The following is a 23,471-nucleotide window of genomic DNA, read 5'->3' on the forward strand; positions in this document are numbered from 1 at the left end:
TCGCCTAGCCTGATATGCAGCATATGTATAGTACGGCCAACATATTCCAGGCCACAAGGGCACGGGAGGAGATAGACCACACACTAAGTGGTACACGTAATAAACGTTTTAATAGGATATTTAACCCCTGTACCTGTTGAGGTGAATTCTGTCAGTCTCCTGCCCCGATATGTGTTGATTTTACAGGCCTGACATTTGCCACAAGGGTAATATGCCTTCAAATCACCAAAAAAGGTTGGTCTCTTAGGGGGGTCTGGATCATTAGGTGCTATGGTATTCCTCAGGTTTGGTGCCCCCCTAAAGATAACATTCGGTTGATCAGACAGTAGGGGGCCCAATAGCCGATCATTTTTAATAATTGGCCAGTGCTTCCTAATAATCCTTTAATTGCACAGTGTTGACTGGAAAAGGTTGTCAGGAAGGCCAGACCATAGTCACCTGTATTGGTCTCTCTAGCCACCCTGTCTCCTAGGAACTCCCGACAATCCTTGTTGTTAATCTCCACTATAAGTGAATCCATATCTGCGCTATCATAACCTTTTGTCAGAAATCTACTTTTTAGAACCAAGGCCTCCCTAAGGAAATCTTCTGAGTTGGTGCAATTTCTTTTTAGGCGTAAAAACTGACCCTTAGGTACTGCCATCAAACACGACTGGTGGTGACCAGAATCTAGTGGGATAAAACCATTACGGTCAGTCTCTGTGGGGCGAATCTCATGAGTGAGGGCAATTCCCCTGTTATTATTATTTAAATTCGGATAGGAAAGCCTGCACTGATTCTACATCCCCATTCCAGATAAACAAAATGTCATCTATAAATCTTTTACAGATAACCAGTTCTGAGCATCTATTATGTAGAATCACATCCTCCTCCCACTTTGCCATGAAGAGGTTGGCCATGCTAGGAGCAAATTTGGCTCCCATGGCCACCCCCTTTGTTTGAAGAAAAAAGGTACCATTATGCCAAAAATAATTATGAGTCGTTGCGAAATTCAACAACTCCAAAATAAAGTTACCCTGTGTGGTTGTAGTAGGTTGTAGGTCCTGTCGCAAGAAATGTTGTACAGCCTCATATCCTAAATGGTGCAGAATTGACGTATACAATGATGCAACGTCTGCCATCACCACTAGGTAAGTGGATTGCTTATCAATATCATTAAGAATATTGATGACATGTTTGGTGTCTTTTATGAATGAGGGGGTGCCCATCACCAGTGGCTGTAGATAAAAATCTACATATTTCCCTACACACGAGGTTATGGAATCTATGCCACTGATGATGGGCCGACCCGGGGGGGGGGGGGGGGGGGGGGTTGGTAAGGGTTTTGTGAGTAGATAATCGGTAGCTGAGGGGCCAAGGGCACCAAATGCTCCTTCTCCTTTCTATTCAAGATCCCCATATCGAAACCCTTTTCAATAAGCTCTCTTAGTTTTATTTTGAACCTATTGGTGGGGTCAGTAAGCAGGGGGAGTATGTGTTCGTATCTGATAAGATTCTAGTCATTTCCTGCATATGATTTTCCTTATCCAGGATTACTATTGCTCCCCACTTGTTTGCAGGGTGGATCACAATATCCTTCCTTTCATATAGGGACTCTAATCCTTTCTTTATGTCCTTTTGTGGCTGTGCAGGCCTCAACTTTAAACCCTCCAGGTACTTAAGTATTAATTCACGGAAAACATTAATATTGGGGGCCACACTGTTTTTTACCAAGCGCTGATATTACCCTCTTTTTAAATATTTTTTTATATAAATATTTCTATTTTAGCATGATAATCAATTAGTGGGCAGATCCTGTCGAAGTCAGTTCCCAATTAAGAGCAGGCTCACAGGATAGGAAGGAGTCCAAACTTGACCAGTTCTGTTGATCCCTGCCGAATGCATCAGAGAGGAGGCTTAGCATGTGTTGCTTCTGTGAGCCCTTAACAGGAAGTGGGTTTGCATGCACTTTGTTGTTTAGAAGCTCACAAGCAAGGTTGTGAGCAAGGTTTCTCACAAAATCTGTATCCGGGGGGGGGGGGGCTAGGGGGCATTCACACAGTTCTGCTGAGGGAGTAGACTCAGGCTGGGTCAGATTTTCTACATCACCTTGTAGTCTTTCCTCTGTAGCACACAGTACCAACCCACAAATGGAAACACTCATAACTGTGATGGCAGAGGAAGAGGCCACATATTAAGACTTTATTCCACAAAGGATTACAGGCAAATAGCCCGTTTCCTCACAAAGTTGTGCACTGACAAGATTGTTCTCCTCACATGGTTCTATTGAAGCACAATTGATTTTTTTAAAATGCACAAGAGAAAGATACTAGCATGGGGATGCAAAATTGTTGCAAAGTTGTTGCGTCTCATTGTTGTATATTGGGGCACATGGATGCAATGGCACAGCCCTGGCATGGGGATATAGTATATAGTGAAGTCTACATCATTGTGTGGCATCAACACAAATTTCAAAATGACTCACTATTCCATCCACCAGGTCATTAACAAACAATCTGTAAATAACTGGCCCAAAACTAATCCCTGTGGATCACCAATGAAAACTTTGGCAAATGCATTTGGCAAATGTTACTCCACCAAGTACTCTTTGTTTTCTAACTGATAACCAGTTCATTATTCATGTACTTATGTTCCTCCCAGTTTCCTCAAATTTGTACAAGGTTATTACATTGAACAGAATAAAATGCCTTTTGTAAAATCCCAAAACAGTACATTAACAGTATTTTCATTATTCAGATCACAAATATGTATCTCCTAACTTATCTTTAAGTTATGAAATATTATCAGATTTATGTTATAGTTTCCACGATTAATTTGGGGTTTCATTTGTTGTAACATAGACTGCAAAAGGCCCCTGTTCAAAGAAATAGTCACATCTTCTTTGGATGCACATATAATATACTCTATGTCCTCTTGCCATGGTTCTACCTTAAACTTTTTCTTTTCTGTTTCTTTTTGTATACTTTTTCTTTGCAGGACATGCAACTCTCCATTAGTGGTGACCCAAGTCATCATCTAGATCTAAAGGATCTCTAAAAGTTTTTCCATGTTATATGGAGACAAGCTGTTTATGGTCCTTTCCCGCGATAAAGATATATCAAAGCTGGATCTTTCTGTCCGACTGTTCCTGCCCAAAACACGTAAGAATGGTCGATATAGTGTGTGTGTTTACACACATTTGCACTTATCGGTACATGCATAAAAAGTCTTCTAGCTCCCACATTGCTAAAAACAGGGGAGGTGCAATCTATGAGTATATTTGCATGTATTCACATGTATGTGCGTAAAATACTGACTAGTAACACAAATTTGTGTTTCAAGTGGAATTTAGTGATGGCAGAGTTTAATTCAATTATATTGCCATGTTTCAGAAAAAGTGTGCACATTTCAAGTGGATATAGGAGCTTGAGGAAGCTCATAAAGTTTACCAAGTAGCATCTTCTCATGAAGGAAAGTGGGTTGTCAAGCCAGGTATGGAGTTCAGTTCACCCAATAGTTTGAAGATTTTTTTTAAAATTAGGAGCATAAAGTTCAGGAGTGTTCCTTCTAATTGATATACCCAAATAAACAAGAGTGTGTTTGGTTTGTTAGATGGTAAATGGCTTCAGCCATGAACAGTCCCTGTAGGAGTTGCTGCCTTTAGGAAGAATGGCTAACTTTTGGAATTATTAATTTTAAGACCCGAAAAGTGTCAAAGTGGTGTATTCTGGATCCTACACCAGGTAAGTGAGTTCTGGGGTCTGACATGAAGAGAAGAATGTCATCAGCAAAGAGGTGAAAGTGGGCACTTCTGATAGGTACTCATTTGTTGAGATTGAGGAGGAAAGTGTACCTGCTAAGAAAATCCTGACCATGGGAGATGAGTTAATTGAGTTTAGGAAATTTAGAAAAGGGTCATCATAGTCCATGTGGATCAGAACCAACCACAGACAGGTTAAGTTTGATATCTTCAGGCATTTGTAGGGTCTTTAGCTGTCTGAAAGTTGTGGAAGCTAGGTTATGGTCTGTCCATTAGAGGATGCTGAACTGTATTGTAGTCTTCCCGAACAATCAAGTGAGTAATAAGGTCGCACTGAGTGAGTCTCTTGGCTATATTCTTGAACAATGAGAAACTAGCAGTGTTTGGGCCACATACATATGGTATACTGTATAATTGGTTGGGTTGAATAACGTTCATATGGAATGGAGAGGCCCCCTATGAGTCACCTCCCATCAAGAGATGCTCAATTTAGAGTCACATAGCTATCTTGGTAAAATGAGATGCAAAAAAGGACAACAGCATTGAGGGAAACAGAACTGGGGAAAACAATATGACCTGTTAAGACTTCCTTTTACCTAATGAAGCCAACAAAATCAGATTTACTTAAATTGTGGGAAAAAAAAGCCTGGATCGGACTAGCAACTGCTTGACTATCGTATGGCAATGTACCTTTCTATCGTACAGGGTGGGGGCTTTATCCAGTGCAACCAAGTATTGGAGGAAAGGCAGGTCAGGATACATAAGGAGAGAAGAGTGTATACTGATCTTTTCTCTGGACCAATCCTGGACCCTTGCAAAGTGGTAAAATAACACTGCAGAAAGTGGGCTTATGTGCAGTAGCCAGTATAGCAGCTTTGTCATAGTGCAGGAACAAATTTCCAATGTAGCTATCAGTAATCAGCTGCTGTCATGTGAAATGCACATGGATAAATGAGCTTCAACATAATGTTGATCTCCAACATTGTAGTGAATTATTCGATAATGCATGGAATAGAAACAAAAAGAGAAGCTTAATTCACAAAACATGCTGTCAACACTTACTGCAGACTTTGGGTTGTATTGTGGCAAAGAGTATGCATGTACAGTGCCTTGAAAAAGTATTCATACCCCTTGAAATGTTTCCACATTTTGTCATGTTACAAACAAAAATGTATTTTATTGGGATTGTATGTGATAGACCAACACAAAGTGGCACATAATTGTGAAGTTGAAGAAAAATGATAAATGGCTTTCAATATTTTTTACAAACAAATACCTGAAAAGTGTGGCATGCATTTGTATTCAGGACCCTTGAGTCAATACTTTGTAGAACCACCTTTCACTGCAATTAGAGCTGCAAGTCTTTTTGGCTATGTCTCTACCAGCTTTACACATCTAGAGAGTGACATTTTTGCCCATTTTTCTTTGCAAAATAACTCAAGCTCTGTCAGATTGGATGGAGAGCGTCTGTGAAAAGCAATTTTCAAGTCTTGCCACACATACTCAATTGGATTTAGGTCTGGACTTTGACTGAGCCATTCTAACATATGAATATGCTTTGATCAAAACCATTCCATTGTAGCTCTGGCTGTATGTTTCGGGTCATTGTCCTGCTGGAAGGTGAACCTCCGCCCCAGTCTTAAGTCTTTTGCAGACGCTAACAGGTTTTCTTCTAATATTGCCGTGTATTTGGCTCAATCCATCTTCCCATCAACTATGACCAGCTTCCCTGTCCCTGCTGAAGAAAAGCATTCCCACAACATGATGCCGCCACCACCATGTTTCACGGTGGGAATGGTGTGTTCAGGGTGACGTGCAGTTTTATGCCCCGTACACACGGTCGGATTTTCCGACGGAAAATGTCTGATAGGACCCTGTTGTCGGAAATTCCAACCGTGTGTAGGCTCCATCACACATTTTCCATCGGATTTTCCGACACACAAAGTTTGAGAGCAGGATATAAAATTTTGTTGTCGGAAATTCCGATCGTGGGTACATTAATTCGACGGACAAAGAGCCACGCATGCTCAGAATAAATAAAGAGATGAAAGCTATTGGCCACTGCCCCGTTTATAGTCCCGACGTACGTGTTTTACGTCACCACGTTCAGAACGATCGGATTTTCCGACAACTTTGTGTGACCGTGTGTATGCAAGACAAGTTTGAGCCAACATCCGTCGGAAAAAATCCTAGGATTTTGTTGTCGGAATGTCCGAACAAAGTCTGACCGTGTGTACGGGGCATTAGTTTTCCACCACACATAGTGTTTTGCTTTTAGGCCAAAATGTTTAATTTTAGTCTCATCTGACTAAAGCACCTTCTTCCACATGTTTGCTGTGTCCCCCACAAGTTGCAAAACGGGACTTCTTATGGCTTTCTTTCAACAATGGCTTTCTTCATGCCAGTCTTCCATAAAGGCCAGATTTGTGGAGTTCACGACCAATAGTTGTCCTGTGGACAGATTCTCTCACCTGAGCCGGGGATCTCTGCAGCTCCTCTAGAGTTACCATGGGCCTCTTGGCTGCTTCTCTGATAAATGCTCTCCTTGCCCGGCCTGTGCTCTGTGAGATGTTCAAAGCTTAAGATATTTTTTTATAACCTAACCCTGCTTTAAACTTCTCCACAACTTTATCCCTGACCTGCCTGGTGTGTCCCTTCACCTTCATGATGCTGTTTGTTCACTAAGGTTCTCTAACAAACCTCTGATCGCTTCACAGAACAGCTGTATTTATACTGAGATTAAATTGCACACAGGTGGACTCTATTTACTAATTAGATGACTTCTGAAGGCAATTGCTTACACTAGATTTTATTTAGGGGTATCAGAGTAAAGGGGGCTGACTACAAATGCGCACCACACTTTTCAGATATTTATTTGTAAAAACATTTGAAGAACATTTATCATTTTCCTTCCACTTCACAATTATGTTTCACTTTGTGTTGGTCTGTCACAAAAAATCCCAATGAAATACATTTACGTTTTTGGTTGTAACATGACAAAATGTGGAAAATTTAGGCACTGTATGTGGTGCAAAGCACAAGAGTCCTCTGCAGTCTGCGTGTAAGCAGTGGTTAGTACACCTCTTAGGGAAGCCCTCCCTGGGGCTAGTCTGTCCTATAAAAAGTTTAAATCTGGAAGAGCCAGGGGCAGAGGGTGATTGGAGAAAGCTACCCCTAGTACACTGACGTGAATTTATAGTCTTAGGAAGTGGACCCTTCATGATGGGCCCATAACAGGATTGGCTGGAAATCCCACATATGGGGGAACTTGCAGAGAGGACAACAGAGAGTTTAACAGCTATCTGATACTAATATTAGACTTGTACTGTGCAGAATTATGGATGTTGGCATTGAAAAAGTGGAGATGACGGTAGTGATGTTAAAGAACTGTTTAATTTCTTCTCCTACAGTAATATCATTAAAATGTTAAACGTGTGGACATTCCTTATTTGTGGAGATGGTCCTTGGGCCTAGAGAATGATCAAAGATGGCAGACTTTCTCCATGTTACAGGTGTGTGCATACCCTATTTTGACCATATAATGACCAGCATGGTCATTGCTGAAAACGATCCAGGGCCCTGCTAACATATGTTTTTCTTTCCTTAACCCCCACATTGAGCTAATAACATTATCTATTTCATAGCCAAGTTTATGAGTTTTTCACTTTAAAGTCAACCACTGCCCCCAGGAGTCCATCTGACTTTTTTTCTAAATAGTGAGAAAGGTCTCCACAGAGATCACGTATAATTTATGTACATGCTCATATAAATATTTAGCTGTATTCTGAACTGCAAATTATATGTCCTATAAATCCATGTATTTTTTAAAATAAGGAATGTTATTAATGGCACGCCAATAGTCACTGCACAATAAATAACTAGCCATGTAACAGCCATTCTGCTTTAATGGCCCAGTATGTGAAATTGATTAACCATTTCTATATTTAACTGTCTAGATGAAGTGATTACCAAGTTTAATAAGGTTGACAGAGGTCCCCCCAGCACGATACTGTAGATTTATGGCAATTTAGTGGCGGCATTTGCTGACATTCAAAGCTAGAGAAACATGGTGATAGAACTGCAATTTAAACCTTGCCATGATATGTGAATATCATAAGTCTTTCCAAAGGCATCTCTCTCCTGGGGTGTCACATCATTTCTCAAGCCAACTGCTAATACAAGCAAGGCAGTCAGCTCTTTCACTTGCCATTGTTCACTCATTATTCAGAAGAGGAAAAAAATCAATGTTTAAAAAAAGGCCATGATAGTAATAGAAACTTAGTTGATTTCAATGGTTTCCATAAATGGAAATAGAAATTTGTGACTACTAAATATTTAGCTGCTTTGTTTCTGCACACATGATACAATTTAACATACATTTAAAGTAAATTTAAACCCTAATTACATTATGCATTTAGTGCTATGTACAGTGCCTTGAAAAAATATTCATACCCCTTGAAATGTTCCACATTTTGTCATGTTACAACCAAAACGTAAATAAATTTTATTGCAATTTTATGTGATAGACCAACAAAAGTGGCACATAATTGTGAAGTGGAAGGAAAATTATAAACGGCTTTCAATTTTTTTTACATATAAATTTGTGAAAAGTGTGGCGTGCATTTGTATTCAGCCCCCCTGAGTCAATACTTTGTAGAACCACCTTTTGCTGCAATTACAGCTGCAAGTCTTTTTGGGTGTGTCTCTACTAGCTTTGCAAATCTAGCGAGTGAAATTTTTGCCCATTCTTCTTTACAAAATAGCTCAAGCTCTGTCAGATTAGATGGACAGCATCTGTTCAAGTATTTTCAAGTCTTGCCACATATTCTTAATTGGATTTAGGTCTGAACTTTGACTGGGCCATTCTAATAAATGGATATGCTTTGATGTAAACCATTCCATTGTAGCAATGGCTGTATGTTTGGGGTCATTGTCCTGCTGGAAGGTGAACCTCCACCCCAGCCTTTTGCAGACTCTAATGCCCCATACACACGGTTGGACATTGATCGGACATTCCGACAACAAAATCCTAGGATTTTTTCCGACTGATGTTGGCTCAAACTTGTCTGGCATACACACGGTCACACAAAGTTGTCGGAAAATCCGATCATTCTGAACGCAGTGACGTAAAACACGTACGTCGGGACTATAAACAGGGCAGTAGCCAATAGCTTTCATCTCTTTATTTATGCTGAGCATGCGTGGCACTTTGTGCGTCGGATTTGTGTACACACGATCGGAAATTCCGACAATGGATTTTGTTGTCGGAAAATTTTATAGCCTGCTCTCAAACTTTGTGTGTTGGAAAATCCGATGGAAAATGTCCGATGGAACCCACACATGGTCGGAATTTCCGACAACACGCTCCAATCGGACATTTTCCATCGGAAAATCCGACCGTGTGTACGGGGCATAACAGGTTTTATTGTAAGATGCCCTGTATTTGGCTCCATCCATGTCCCCATCAACTCTGACCAGCTTCCCTGTCCCTGCTGAAGAAAAGCATCCCACAACATGATGCTGCCACCACCATGTTTCACAGTGGAGATGGTGTGTTCAGGGTGATGTGCAGTGTTAGTTTTTCGCCACAACATAGCTTTTTGTTTTTCAGCCAAAAAGTTAAATTTTGGTCTTATCTGACCAGAGCACATTCTTCCACGTTTGCTGTGTCCCCCACATGGCTTTGTAAACTGCAAACGTGACTTCTAATGGCTTTCTTCTTGCCACTCTTCCATAAAGACCAGATTTGTGGAGTACACAACTAATAGTTGTTCTGTGGACAGATTCTCTCACCTGAGCTGTGGACCTCTGCAGCTCCTCCAGAGTTACCATGGGCCTCTTTGCTGCTTCTCTGTTTAACAACAGAAGTTTATTTGTCGGTGTGTATAGGGGGGATTTCGACAAAATATGTGTCTGTGGAGGGTGTCATCCTTATTAAAAGTATATAGCACAAAATAACTTTTTTCTGGAATGCTTTCATACATGTGTAATATATATTTTTCAGCTGCAAAATTGTATATGGAGATATAATAATGGGAAACCATGTGGTGTTGGTAAAGGTCTCGCCAGCCCGTGGGAGAGTGACCACCCCAAGAGTAGAGCTCTACAAGATAAATAAAAGAGCATATGATGATAGGTGGCTGATTGAAAGTGTGAAATTGTTTTAAAGGGTGTGAGAGGTTTGTGAATGAGGATGTATAATGACACAATGCAACATAATGATGATATAAGTGTGGTGGGTAGGTAGGCTTGAAATATAAGTAAGACCTGTGAATAATGTAAAATCTGAAACGTTGCCTGATAGGGGAAAAACAAATAGGTTTGTGAACGCCTGTTTGTAAGGTTTTATGTGAGGGAAAAGCAAAAACAAAACCAAAAACAAAAACCAAACTGTGAAATTAACTCAATAACATCGATAAATCATTAAGTGAAGGGTAAGCAAGTGTCATAGAAGAAAGGAATAGTATGGTGGTAAAACCAACTAAATGTAATATAATCTAGAAATGACTCCTTTCCATAAATGATAGCATGGTAAATGCTGCAGTGTGAATGCTTACCTGTGTGTGGAAGAGCATTGGAGTAACCACTCAGTGTGATAGTAAGAGGAGCAAGCCTGGTTTGATTGTCCAAACCTGCCTGTATATATACCCCACCTGGGGAGGTGATCACCTCCGGAGGCTGCCCATAGCAGTTGGGCGGGTACCAATACAGTGGTTCCAGGCTCGATTACAGTGGGATGGCTCCTTTCCCACCACGATCCATTAACCCCTGATGAAAATGGGGTAAGGTATGCCCTGGATAAAGGGCTGATGAGGACATGCATTCCCGTGTGTGCTGGGCGGGGGTGAGTGTCGGGAATGACACAGATAAAACTGCATCATCTCAGCATTTGCCGGAAGTTACAACTCAAGTAATGTCACTTCCAGAGTGGAACGCAAACCGGAAGCGATGATCCAAATCGCAGCTGCAACAAGTCCAGACTCCATAAATGATGGTAGTTGGGAAATGATGGAAAAAATCCCCAGCCCCACAGGGGTGAAGGAACACGGGCTGGCTATAGAACCCCACCACATGGATAATAGAAATGTAAATTAAAGGATAATAAAAATAAAAATAGTAGGACTGAAAAAACAATAATAATTTAATATTACTAGATTCAATATTTATGTGCATCCATTTGCTAGACATCGTTCTCTTCTCCTCAACCACCTCAACTGGGGGGCGTACAATCTAAAAATCTAATTTTGTGTATGTATTGACGGCTTTTTAGCAGAAACGCGTTGGGTGGACCCATCACAATTACCGCTACTTGTTCTTTATGCTTTTAATGATCTACAAACATGTGAGTCTGTTTCTTGTATCCTTAATAAATTAGTGTTTACGTTATCACGCTGTGTGAGTTTTTTCATTCATTTCTCGCATGGTATGTGAACATTGGTTTGTGGCCCTCTATTGGAACACTATTTTTGTGCCGTTGCTGGTGACCGTGAATGCTAAGCTGCCGCCCTGACTTGGGATCTATTGTGGATGTGTAAGAAGATGTACCCTTCTGACCAGGTGGTCTCAAAGTCTGTGTGACTTGGATGGCATAAGTCTTCCCAAGTCAACAACATCTGGTAATCCCCTTAATACCCTTGGTGGCGGCTTCTTTACTATTTTTTACCTTTTCTGCAACGTTGGTGGTCCTTAACATCGATACAGATTCCCGTGGCTTTATCCATATATCTGCCGCCCTGACCTGGGATCCAGTGTGGTTGTTTAAGGAGATGTACCCTTTTAAAGCTAATAAAGGGTCTGGAGGATCTTAGTTATGAGAAAAGGTTGCGAGCGTTGAACTTATTCTCTCTGGAGAAGAGACGCTTGAGAGGGGATATGATTTCAATTTACAAATACTGTACTGGTGACCCCACAATAGGGATAAAACTTTTTCGCAGAAGAGAGTTTAATAAGACTCGGGGCCACTCATTACAATTAGAAGAAAAGAGGTTTAACCTTAAACTACGTAGAGGGTTCTTTACTGTAAGAGCGGTAAGGATGTGGAATTCCCTTCCACAGGCGGTGGTCTCAGCGGGGAGCATTGATAGCTTCAAGAAACTATTAGATAATCACCTGAATGACCGCAACATACAGGGATATGTAAGGTAATACTGACACATGATCACACACATAGGTTGGACTTGATGGACGTGTGTCTTTTTTCAACCTCACCTACTATGTAACTATGTAACTATGTAACTAGTTGGTCTCAAAGCCTTTATGACTTGGATGACATGTAAGTCTCCCCAAGTCAATTACATCTGGTAAGCCCCCTAAAACCCAAGAATGGTGGCTTCTTCACCATTCTTACCTTTTCTGCAACATTGGTGGTCTCTGACATCTCTACAGATTCCTGTGGCGTCATTTATATATGTGTGTGTTTGGACTTTATTATATTTTGGTTCTTACCGATTTTTGTTTGAACTGCTGCCTGTATATTTTTAGTTGGATACTTTGGTGATTTCTTCTCTCAACATTGTCTCACCAGTTCTGCACATTATTTATGTATTGTACAATTTGCACAATATTTTTCCACTAAGATATGAATAGATCATACTTTATATATATCTTTTTCAATTCAGGTTTAAGACACTGATTTTTTATTTTTATTTTTTCAGTTTGTTTAGGTTTTAGGTTTCACATTTATACTTACTACTTGGGTCTATAGTTGTGTTGGCTGCTGTTTTACCTACATCATAGGCAGCGCTGTATTGATTTTTCCATATACTATTCTGTAGAGACATGAAAAAAGGTTATACCTTTTTGCATGTTGGCAGTATAGAGTGCACCCCAGCTTAAAAGCCGGAATATCTTCTATATTGCCGCATGAACTAATACCTTGGAAAAGAAAGCTGTAAAACTTATAATGTTGTACGAACTTGGAAGTTTGGTGACCTATAAAGGGCAAATATAATAAAATAATAATAATGATTATAATAGTAATGATAATAATAATAATAATAATAATAATAATAATAATAATAATAATATTTAATAATGAAAATAGTTTACATGTATAATATATTTTTTTCAGCTGCCAAATTGTGTACGGAGATATAACAATATTATATCTTTGTATACAATTTGGCATCTGAAAAGTATATATTATACATGTATGAAATCATTCCTGGAAAATGGTAGAATATTTATATATATTGTTCTATCCTCTCCACTCCAAGCTTCTCTTGGGGATAGATATCATGTACCTTTCTAACTTAATGATTATTATAAACAAACTCAATTATGTTTCTTGATGATTTGCAACTTATACATATGTTTTCTTTGTCTTTAGAATATATATCTTTGGTCATGTGCACGTATGTGAGAGACAGGGGGTCCTGAGGAAGCGGTGTTTTCCACAAAATGCATCGACATAAGCTCTCTATTTCGACCAATAGCCATGCATATTTGCAGTGGACAATGTTTGTTGGTATTATTATGACATTTGATATGAGTTTTTAGACATTTTATTGTCAGAAATAACATTTTGTATGTTTCTATATATGAATGTATCTGCGTGTTCACTGCAGGGGTATTTAAAGTCCTACCATTTACTCTTTTGTGCTATATTCTCTGATTAATGCTCTCCTTACCCAGCCTATCAGGTGGTAGATTTGTAGTTGTACCATACTCTTTCCCATTTTCAGATGATGGATTGAACAGTGCTCTGTGAGATGTTCAAAGCTTGGAATATTTTTTTATAACCTAACCCTGCTTTAAACTTCTCCACAACTTTATCCCTGACCTGTCTGTTCCTTGGCCTTCATGATGCTGTTTGTTTACTAAGATTCCCTAACAAACCTATGAGGGCTTCACAGAACAGCTGTATTTATACTGAGATTAAATTACACACAGGTGGACTCTATTTACTAATTAGGTGACTTCTGAAGGCCATTGGTTCCACAAGATTTTAGTTAGGGGCATCAGAGTAAAGGGGGCTGAATACAAATGCACGCCACACTTTTCAGATATTTATTTGTAAAAAATGTTGAAAATCATTTATCATTTCCTTTTACTTCACAATTATGTGCCACTTTGTGTTGATTTTTACATAAAATCACAATAAAATACATTTACGTTTTTGGTTGTTACATAACAAATTGTAGAAGATTTCAAGGGGTATAAATACTTTTTAACGGCACTGTATACTAAACAAATGCTATATGTAAAAAAATCAAATGCTTGTTTTCACCTTTGTTTATTCTTTCTCACATCTCAGTGATGCAGATTTCCTGCAGCTTTTTTGCAGCCATTTCTCATTTACATGCTTGTACTTAAGTAATGGCTACAATGCATTTCTCAGGGTGGGTTTCACAATGGTGGAAAAAGCAGACCATTTCTGTGTAATGTGTGTTGAAATAACCACTTGTTGAAGCCCGTATGATGTGGCAATGCAGCAGCATGAATGGGAGACAGAGATCATCATGTGCAAGCAAAAATGCAGTTTTTTTCCTTGCATATAATTGGGTGAAACTTCACTACATCAACTAAGCTCTGGGTCCAATTGCCTTGCAAAGTGCAACATCTCTTTCAAAGTGAACAGCCTTTTTGACTTAAGTACAATAAATCAACTCCACTGACTCCTTGCAAAAGCCCTTCACCCACTGATACTTTACCAGTGTTCCCCTGCTGCTCCTTACTACATTAGAGCAGGTACTAAAATCCCCTGTTTCGGTTGGTGTTGGACATTAGGGGGATTAGTAAAGTCATCCCCTCCATCATATGACAGTGCTTGGGTCTAGCGATTGGCTTCTAGACCCAAGCACTGTCACATAGAAGGAATGTTTGGTTGTTTAGTTCACTTCAAAACTAAGATTGATACAATTCATGAGGAGATTGCCAATGTGCAAAAACCTCCCCCATGCAACACCCCATGTCCACAGATACAATCATTACTTCCCTCATTCAACCCTGCTGCTATTACTGAGGTTGCTAAACTTTTATCTAACACTCATCTAACCACCTGCCCCCTGGATCCTGCTCCCTCGCAAATGCTACGCTTGCCCTCTGACTCAATTCTACACTCTCTAACTCACATTTTCAACCTCTCCCTCTCTTGTGGCATCTTCCCAAACTCTCTAAAACATGCGCTAGTCACCCCCATACTTAAAAAGCCCTCACTGGACCCCACCAATATCAACAACTTACGTCCCATCTCCTTCTCCTCCAAACTTCTTGAAAGACTGGTCTACAACCGACTAAGTGACCATCTAACCATGAATAAACTTCTTGATCCCCTTGAGTCCGGTTTTCGCCCTCAACACTCCACGGAAACTGCTCTCCTTAAACTCTCAAATGACCTACTAATGGCTAAAACCAGTGGACACTATTCTCTACTACTTCTCCTGGATCTCTCTGCTGCCTTTGACACAGTGGACCACCCCCTCCTCCTCAAAAAACTTCACTCCTTTGGTCTCTGTGACTGTACTCTTCGTTGGTTTTCATCCCACCTATCCCACGGCTCCTTCAGTGTCACTTACAACTCTACTTCCTCCTCTTCTCTTCCTTTCTCCGTTGGGGTCCCCCAAGGTTCTGTTCTTGGACCTCTCCTTTTCTCAATCTACACCACCTCCTTGGGTCAGTTGATTGCCTCCCACGGCTTTAAATATCATCTCTACGCTGATGACAACCAAATCTATCTCTCCACCCCCCAGCTCTCTCCATCTGTCTCCACACACTATATAAATCCTGTATAATAATAATAATAATATTAATAATGTACATGCTCCCTTATAATCGAAAACTCTAGTAATTATTGTTTGGCTGTGATGGAGGGTGGAGGAGCGCTGGCAAGGTTCCATTAGATTACCTGCAGTGATTACAGCTGGACACACATTGTTACCGCAAGTAATTACAACAAATCAACCCTCACTTCTGGAAACGCGAGAACGCGATGACGTCAGCACGTAGCTTTGCCCGGCTTTGTTGTATTTGCCAGTTAGATTAGGTTTTTATTGGGCAATACTTTATTTTTTTATGTAAATGTAGTTTTTAGCTCAATAAATATTGCTGTGAGGATTGGAGTGTTTGCTTCTATATCCCATCATGAGTAAAGCTCGGATAGTGAAGGGAGGAGGATCTCTATATGGAGTCCTGTTGTCCTAGAAGCGTACCAGTGGAAGTGCTGTGGCTCTGATACATTCTTTAACCCATGAGCTCCGTATGACTTCCCTTTAATTAAGAGGGTCATTTACAGTTGGAAGCTTGCATTTGTACCATTGAGGTGGTGGTTTTGAAGCATGAATTCCAATACGCATTGGTGGCGGATAACTGTTCTATTGCCTACAAATCATATATGAGCACACAACAGAAGACTGTATTTTTTGTCATGTGGACTTTTTAGGATTTATGTGGACTTTTATATGCACTTATTTATGAGTGATCATTCTAACACATGTGTTTGGGAAAGTTTTTTTTAGTGCAGCTCAATGTCTAAAACTCGTATAGTTACTATGATGAATATCTCCTAGTGGAGTTGCAGCTTCTTATATTTCATGTTTTTCAATTTACTTTTTAATTTTTGGTACACATGCACAGTTTTTCTGTATTTTTACTGCAGGTAATTGCTAGCTGTGGACACTGAAAGCCTGTTATTGCAGTTTACAGGCTCAGCAGCTGCAGGTATCCACATGCAGCTACCAATTCCGGCCACAGAAATCAGTAGATTCTTGCTGTTGGGATTTGCAGTATGGCTAAAAGCTAGTGTGAATGATGCCTTAGAGCAATGTTTCTCAACTCCAGTCCTCAAGTACCCCCAACAGGTCATGTTTTCAGGTTTTCCATTATTTTGGGCAGGTGATTTGATCAGTTAGTAATTACCACAGCCGTTTCATCTGAGGGAAATCCATAAAACATGACGGGGGTCTGCACTGATTGATTACTGATTGATTATCAGTGCAGCCCCCCTAGGATGCCCACCCACGGCCACCAGGAATGCCCAGTCATGGCCAGCAGGGATGCCCACCCATGACTATAGGTAAGCCCACTAGAGCCCACAAGGGACAGCAATTATTGCCCATTAGGGATGGCACTCTGTGCCCATCAGTGATACCTGCCAGCGCCTCTGATCAGTGCCACCTATCAGTGACACCTATGAGTGCCTATCAGTGCCACCTATCAGTGCCTATCAGTGGTGCCTATGAATGCCCATCAGTGCTGCCTATGAGTGCCCATCAGTGCCACCTATCAGTGCCCATCAGTGCTGTATATCAATGCCACCTCATCAGTGCCAATCAGTACTGCCTCATCAGTGCCCGTCAGTGCAGCCTCATTGTTGCCCATCGGTGAAGGAGAAAATGTACTTATTTACAAAGTTTTGTAACAGAAAGAAAGAAAAATGTTTTTTTCTTCTAAATTTTTGGTGTTTTTTATTTGTAGCATAAAAAATAAAAACCCCAGAGGTTATCAAATACCACCAAAAGAAAGCTCTATTTGTGGGGAAAAAATGGCAAAAAATTTGTTTGGATACAGCTTCGCATGACTGAGCAATTGTCACTCAAAATGTAATAGCTCTGAAATTGGTCTGGACAGGGAATTGTATAAGTGCCCTGTATTGAAGTGGTTAAAAAAAAAATTCAAACTTATTTAAGGCAAAGATCATGCTCGATCTCATTTGCACTACCATATCAAAAGTCTACCTATAAGGCTATGTGAAAGACGGGTTGTAAAATTCATCCCACTTCAGTCCTAAACGTCAGTTGTTGAAATCATATTTTCACTTTTGGCTTCCCTAATATTTAATAAATGTATATTGATACAAAATGAACCCTACTATATTTTGTTTTTGTGAATAAAATTCTGTTTTGTATATAGACTGAAATTCGCTGTGATCTGCTATTCTCTATAGTGAAAAATAAAAATAAGATTTGTGGGGTCATCAATTTTCAGCTTGATTTTTTTCTGCATGAAAGGTATCTGTTGTGGCTGTGTGAATGTTAAAAATGGTCTGATCTTTATATAAAGGTATGAGCAGTGCCAAATAATGCCTGCGGGTCTCTTTGTGCAATCTACAAAAAAAATAAAAAATCAATGGGCTCTGTACAAACAAGCTTCCAAACAAAATAAACATTGGTTTGTGATATCTCACTTGTGCTGCAAGCTCTAGTTACTGATCAGGCTGAAAAGCAAATTTGCCAAATTTTACATAATTTAAATATGTATAATTTTTTTGACCACATGGGTGGAAAAAAATGGGTAAAAGATCCATGTGTTTTCTGACCCTCTCCCCCCAAAAAAGAATGGATGGTTCAATACAGAAAACTGCATGCAGTGTCTCAGCACATCAAATATTGTCTGTAGTGTCAGCAATCATTTACTTCACCAGTTACCTAAACTGCCTTCCCTCCTCCCTAAAGAAAAACACTTAAATATAGGTAAAATCAAAACATTTTTGGCTATGTACCTCTCTAGTCACATGAGAACATTTACTACTGTACCCCTGCGACCTAAAGTCAGTTGATATTGGACAAATACTCACTAAGGAATGATGTGGCAGACCAGAGCCACAGTCAAGACAGATCCTGACAATATTGTCGGGAGTCACCCAGGCTGTTTAAATGACAGCTAACTATGCCTTTCAGCCTGTGCCCCCCGTCTGTTGCTCCAATCAGTACTGGAGCAACAGAGAGGTGAGGGGGAAACCTCAGCGTAAACATTGCTTAAAAAAGTGACCGAGAGCTGTCTGATCAGCAGCCACGTGTTGGGTCATCTCTTAGAGACAGTGTGAGCCAGGGAAGTATGTAAAGCTGGCCATACACTAGATTTTTGAACGATCATTTGTACAAAAATTCTCAGAACATTTAATGACTTTGATGACTCATAAAATAAAGTTCATAAAATGTCCATGAACCACATCTTAACATCTTAAAAGAATCCCAAAATAAATGATGAAACTGGATATCATTGTGTATCCTCACACCACCAGTGTGACCTATAGAAAAAAAACACCAAAGTACAGTACGTCATATAACACTTTTATAACATATATTCTCCAAAATGCAAACCGGAGTCCAGCAGATAGATACTGTATCACTCCTCTCACATACTTGTGTCCCATATAGCTTTAGATATCAAATAAAGTAGAGACTGCATAGCATAATACAGCTTGATTAAATTACATAAAATTCAGACAATAAAATGAACTCACATTTAAAATATGCATATGCTGCACTAACAAATACCAAAAAACAAAAAAATGCAGCGCTGTGTGATACCGAACCTTACAAATGCATAGATAGTGCCAATCAATATTGCTAAAAAATGTAACTATAAACATAAATTTTTTTTTTTTTTTTTTTGTGTGTAACAAGCAAGCTCACGGTGAAAGAAAGTTAGTATTATTCCTTAATATCAAGTGTCCAAAAAAAAAGGTTTTTTTTTTCTCCCAATTTTCATCAATCCACAGAGACAAAAGTGCAAATTGAGGTATTATACGTATTACTGTCCAAAAAGTAACTCTAGTGATGATAATCCTGATCAGAAGAGGGTGCTTTACACACGTGCCCCCCCCCCGTGTGAATGCGCTTACCCCCAACTGTGTGACCGCACACTTAAGTTTGGTCCACATAAGCAGTTGAACCACTCCTGGGCTCTAAGTGAAACTGGCTCAGCAGGATCCCACAGGAAAATCCAGAGAAGTTGTCCTCAGTTTTAAAACAAGAAAGAGGCTGGATAGTGCATTATCGCTAGTTAAAAAATTTATTTAGAAAACATAGCATCAGGATACTCACACATTTTAGGTGCTTAGGGGGACAGATCCCCCTGAGGAAGACATGTGATTAGCCCTGTGTATGCTATGCATACTAGCACATTATGCCTTTGTCTTGCAAGTTTTTTTTTTTTTTGTGGGTTTACAACCACTTTAATTAGTTAGTCTGGCATATTTTTTTCTGCCTTCCTTGACATCACTTAAAGCATTTGTAAAGTATTTTTTTCTTTTAAAATAACAAAAAGTTTTATACTTACCTGCTCTGTACTCTCGAATTGTACACAGCGCCCTGATCCTCCTATCCTGGGGCCCCCCAGTGCTCCTTGCTCCTCCTTTTCTCTGAGTGCTACCATAGGAAACTGATTTCTATTGTGGCCCACCTGTGGACACAATCCCAAGCCAAGTTGCCTGCGCCTATAGATGCGGACAGTGAGGCCAATGGCTTCTGCTGCTCAGTGTGGCCTGTTCTGAGTGGAAACTGTCCTGTTAAACCGCTGTATGGTCTTTGCCACCGTGCTGCAGCTCAGTTTCAGGGTCTTGGCAATCGTATAGCCTAGGACATCTTTATGTAGAGCAAAAATTGTTTTTTTCAGATCCTCAGAGAGTTCTTTGCCATGAGATGCCATGTTGAACTTCCAGTGACCACTGATATACAAGCTGTACACTCACTACTTTATATTGTAGCAAAGTGTCATTTCTTCAGTGTTGTCACATGAAAAGATATAATAAAATATTTTTAAAAAATGTGAGATACTGTATATATTATATATATATATATATATATATATATATATATATATATATATATATATATATATATATATTTATAAATTTATATTTAAACCCTTATTATCCTTAGTTAACTGTAATAATTTCTAATTACCACTTTCCTCTCACTCTGCCTTAGCTATTATTTTTCTGTTGGTGTTATTTATTTCTATTTTTTTATCAATCTCAGTTATTTTCTCAGTTTTGCGCAAAAAGAAAATGAGCAAAATAGCAAAAAAAAAACTTTTTTTTTTTTTACATTTGCATTAGGTTACCATGTTTTGCATAAGAAACATAATTTTTGTGTGTAATTTTAAATGTCACAACATATAGAATAAAATGTATCCCATTTATTTACGGTAAAAGAAAAACAAACACGGGTCAAAAATGTATTTTTGTCAATAGTTTCCGTATCAAATAAAATTTTTGCAAAACAATATTGCCAAAAAAATAGCTTTATATTACACTGCAGAGTACTTGGAAAACATTAATACTAGCGTCAAAATAATATTGATTGAAAATGGAACAAATTATATTTTTGGTCATAAAGAATTCAAATATCTATTGTACCTACCTTTTTTAGAAAAGAACAAGACCAAATCCAGTTTTATGCTTTGAAAATAAAAAAGATACTTTTATATTATCATTTGTCTAACTTAATGATTCCACAGTGTGCAAAATGTAGATAAAATTAGATTTCTTTGTGTTTTAGAGGTCCACAGTAACATCAGTTAATGCTGTAGCCGACACATTGAAAAAAACAGATTTATAATATCATCCCTACATAGTGGTTCTAACATTGCATCTATCATTGAAAAAAAACCTTTCTCATTCCACTATGTGCTTTGTGACCTGGTGCAGCTTTATTAATGTACATGTCATATCTTTCAGAGCATGTTCTAGCTTTGCCCTACCCAAAGACATTTATATAATTTACTGTTCTACTGGCCATACAAGCAGCCCTACTGAACTTTCTCCTCTTTCTGCTTACTTAACTTGTAGAAGAGTACAAGGACAAAACTCCACTTTATTGATAGTGTCATTAACTGCTGAAAAAACAGGTCACCCCATGTTTGTCCTTTGTGCAATATATAGCAATAAATGAGTACAGCTTGGTTGACTGTACCATATTTATGCTTTATTTTTATCCATTCTACATCTGACAGTTTATTCTAATGGAAATATACAATGTGTATTATATCGATGTTAAGATCCAAAAAAAGCTGACACATATCCTCAGAAATTCTATCAGTCTTTTTTAAGAAATTGCATTTAAGTGATCTTAACAGAAACCCGAACAGAGAGCATTATGGACATACACTGATAACCTCTTTCTAAAAATTAAAGTTGCTGCATTCAGACTTTAAAGTGGTTGTAAACCCAGATGAAAAAAAAAAAGAAAACTGCAAGACAAAGGCATAATGAACTAGTATGCATCACATACTAGCTCATTATGAAATACTTACCAACGCTGTATCCTGGTCTAGGCCGACAAGGCCCAGGCCTAGGGCAACACTTTTCAGGGGGGCAGCAAGAAAAGAGTCCCCGCCGGTTTGCGCTGTTTATTTTTTACCATCCCTGTTCCATTGCAGAGATTTCCCTTCACTTCCTGCCCCATAGCCAAACAGGAAGTGAGAGAAAATCTATGCAAATTAAGGGAATCCATTGCCTCCCCCCCCCAGGCCCTCAGAGTGTCCCCACTCAAAAATTTCAGGGCGGGTCTTAAACAGCAAGGGGTGTGGCCTTGACAGGAAGGGATGGGTCATATTTAAATTAGGGGTGCACGAGTTTAGTCAGACCTAGGGCAGCACAAAACCTAAATACACTACTGATACTTACCTTAGAATGATGCTGTTGCAGCGGACCTGGCACACCCACTGTGAACGGCGACATGTCGTCCTGGAGTTATTTCCAGGTTTGCGGGCCCCGGCGCTGTGATTGGCCGGAGCCGCAATGATGTCACTCCCGTGTGTACGTGGGAGTCACCAGTAATGGCACAGCAGCTGAAGAAAAGGCACGAGCAAGCTGTTTCTTCAGTGCGCATGTGCCGATGACGTCAGAACATGCGAATGCAGTGAATATCTCCTAAACTGTGCAAGTTTAGGAGAAATTCACGGTACCTACAGGTAAGCCTTATTATAGGCTTACCTGTAGGTAAAAGTGGTTATACAGGGTTTACAACCACTTTAAGTGGAACTTTAGTCAGAAAATTAGGCTCTGGTAGATCACTTCAGGCTGTCCCCTTTTGCAGGTATAGTTTAAAATCCAGCAACACACTGTCTTACCCTGCTCTGCACATGCTCAGTTGCTCTCTATTTTTAGGAATTTTTAGGCACTGACAAATTTATAGAGGCTGATCTGCTGACAGCCTAATGGCCAGTTCACACCACATGCAGTCCAGTGTGTTTTTTTCTGCATCAAAAATGCATGGAAAGTAGGTTATTTGGTTTCCAATGGCATAGTTCACACCAGTGTGCTCAGTTCCAGGGTGTTCCAGTTCCAGAAAAAATAAGTAGAACATGCTGCATTTTTGCTGCACTGGACTGTGCTGGAACGTGGCAAAATGCATCAAAAACGCACCGGAATACACTGTAACACATCAAAAACGCTTAAAAAAAACGCACCAGGCCCCAGTACAGTTTTTTAAAAAAAGCATCTGGAATGCATCTGGAAACACATCAAAAATGTTCCGGAACGTGTCAAAAATGCATTAAAAATGCAAGTGCAAAAACACATCAGGAACGGATCTGGAGTGCGTTTTTGTGGTGTGAACCAGCCCTTAAAGTGGAATTAAACCCTTCTATCCTGTACAGCCAAGGAATCTGCTTCTGTTTGATCTGCAACTGTCATGGTGCTGACCAGTTATCACACCAGCCATTTGATGATTTCACAGTTTGGTTGAGGACACAAACAAATGTGACAGTTAGCAATCCTGGCATTCTAGGAATGTAACTGTTTTTAAAACCGTTAAATAAATGGGTTTAGTTCCCCTTTATGATTTACTGCTGTTCAGGGGCTCTGGGCTTCAGCAAAATGGCAGCCTCCGGCAAAAAGAAACAGGAGCGATGCTGGAGGCAATTTACAGAACACACTCATTTTGGTAGCATAATTATTAATGTGGAATGTATGTTTCTTGCTAAAGAGCATTATTTTTTATCAAGTTGTTATGGGTAAAGTTCCACTTTAAATCAACTTTTTAGGTTAAATAAAAAGACTTGCCAT

The 23,471-nt window shown here is 39.5% G+C and overlaps 1 protein-coding gene across 1 annotated transcript in view; it reads left to right on the forward strand.

Annotated features, from left to right (window-relative positions):
• Positions 1–3,046: 3,046 nt before the first annotated feature.
• The window catches only part of LOC141127670 (ubiquitin-fold modifier 1-like), a 31,342-nt gene continuing 10,917 nt past the window's right edge, over positions 3,047–23,471 (forward strand). The window contains exon 1 of the mRNA XM_073614371.1: positions 3,047–3,140. Within this exon, the coding sequence (XP_073470472.1) occupies positions 3,047–3,140 (94 nt within the window). The remainder of the gene's footprint in view (positions 3,141–23,471) is intronic.

Source organism: Aquarana catesbeiana, linkage group LG02, assembly GCF_042186555.1.
Source record: "Aquarana catesbeiana isolate 2022-GZ linkage group LG02, ASM4218655v1, whole genome shotgun sequence".
Classification (NCBI taxonomy): domain Eukaryota; kingdom Metazoa; phylum Chordata; class Amphibia; order Anura; family Ranidae; genus Aquarana; species Aquarana catesbeiana.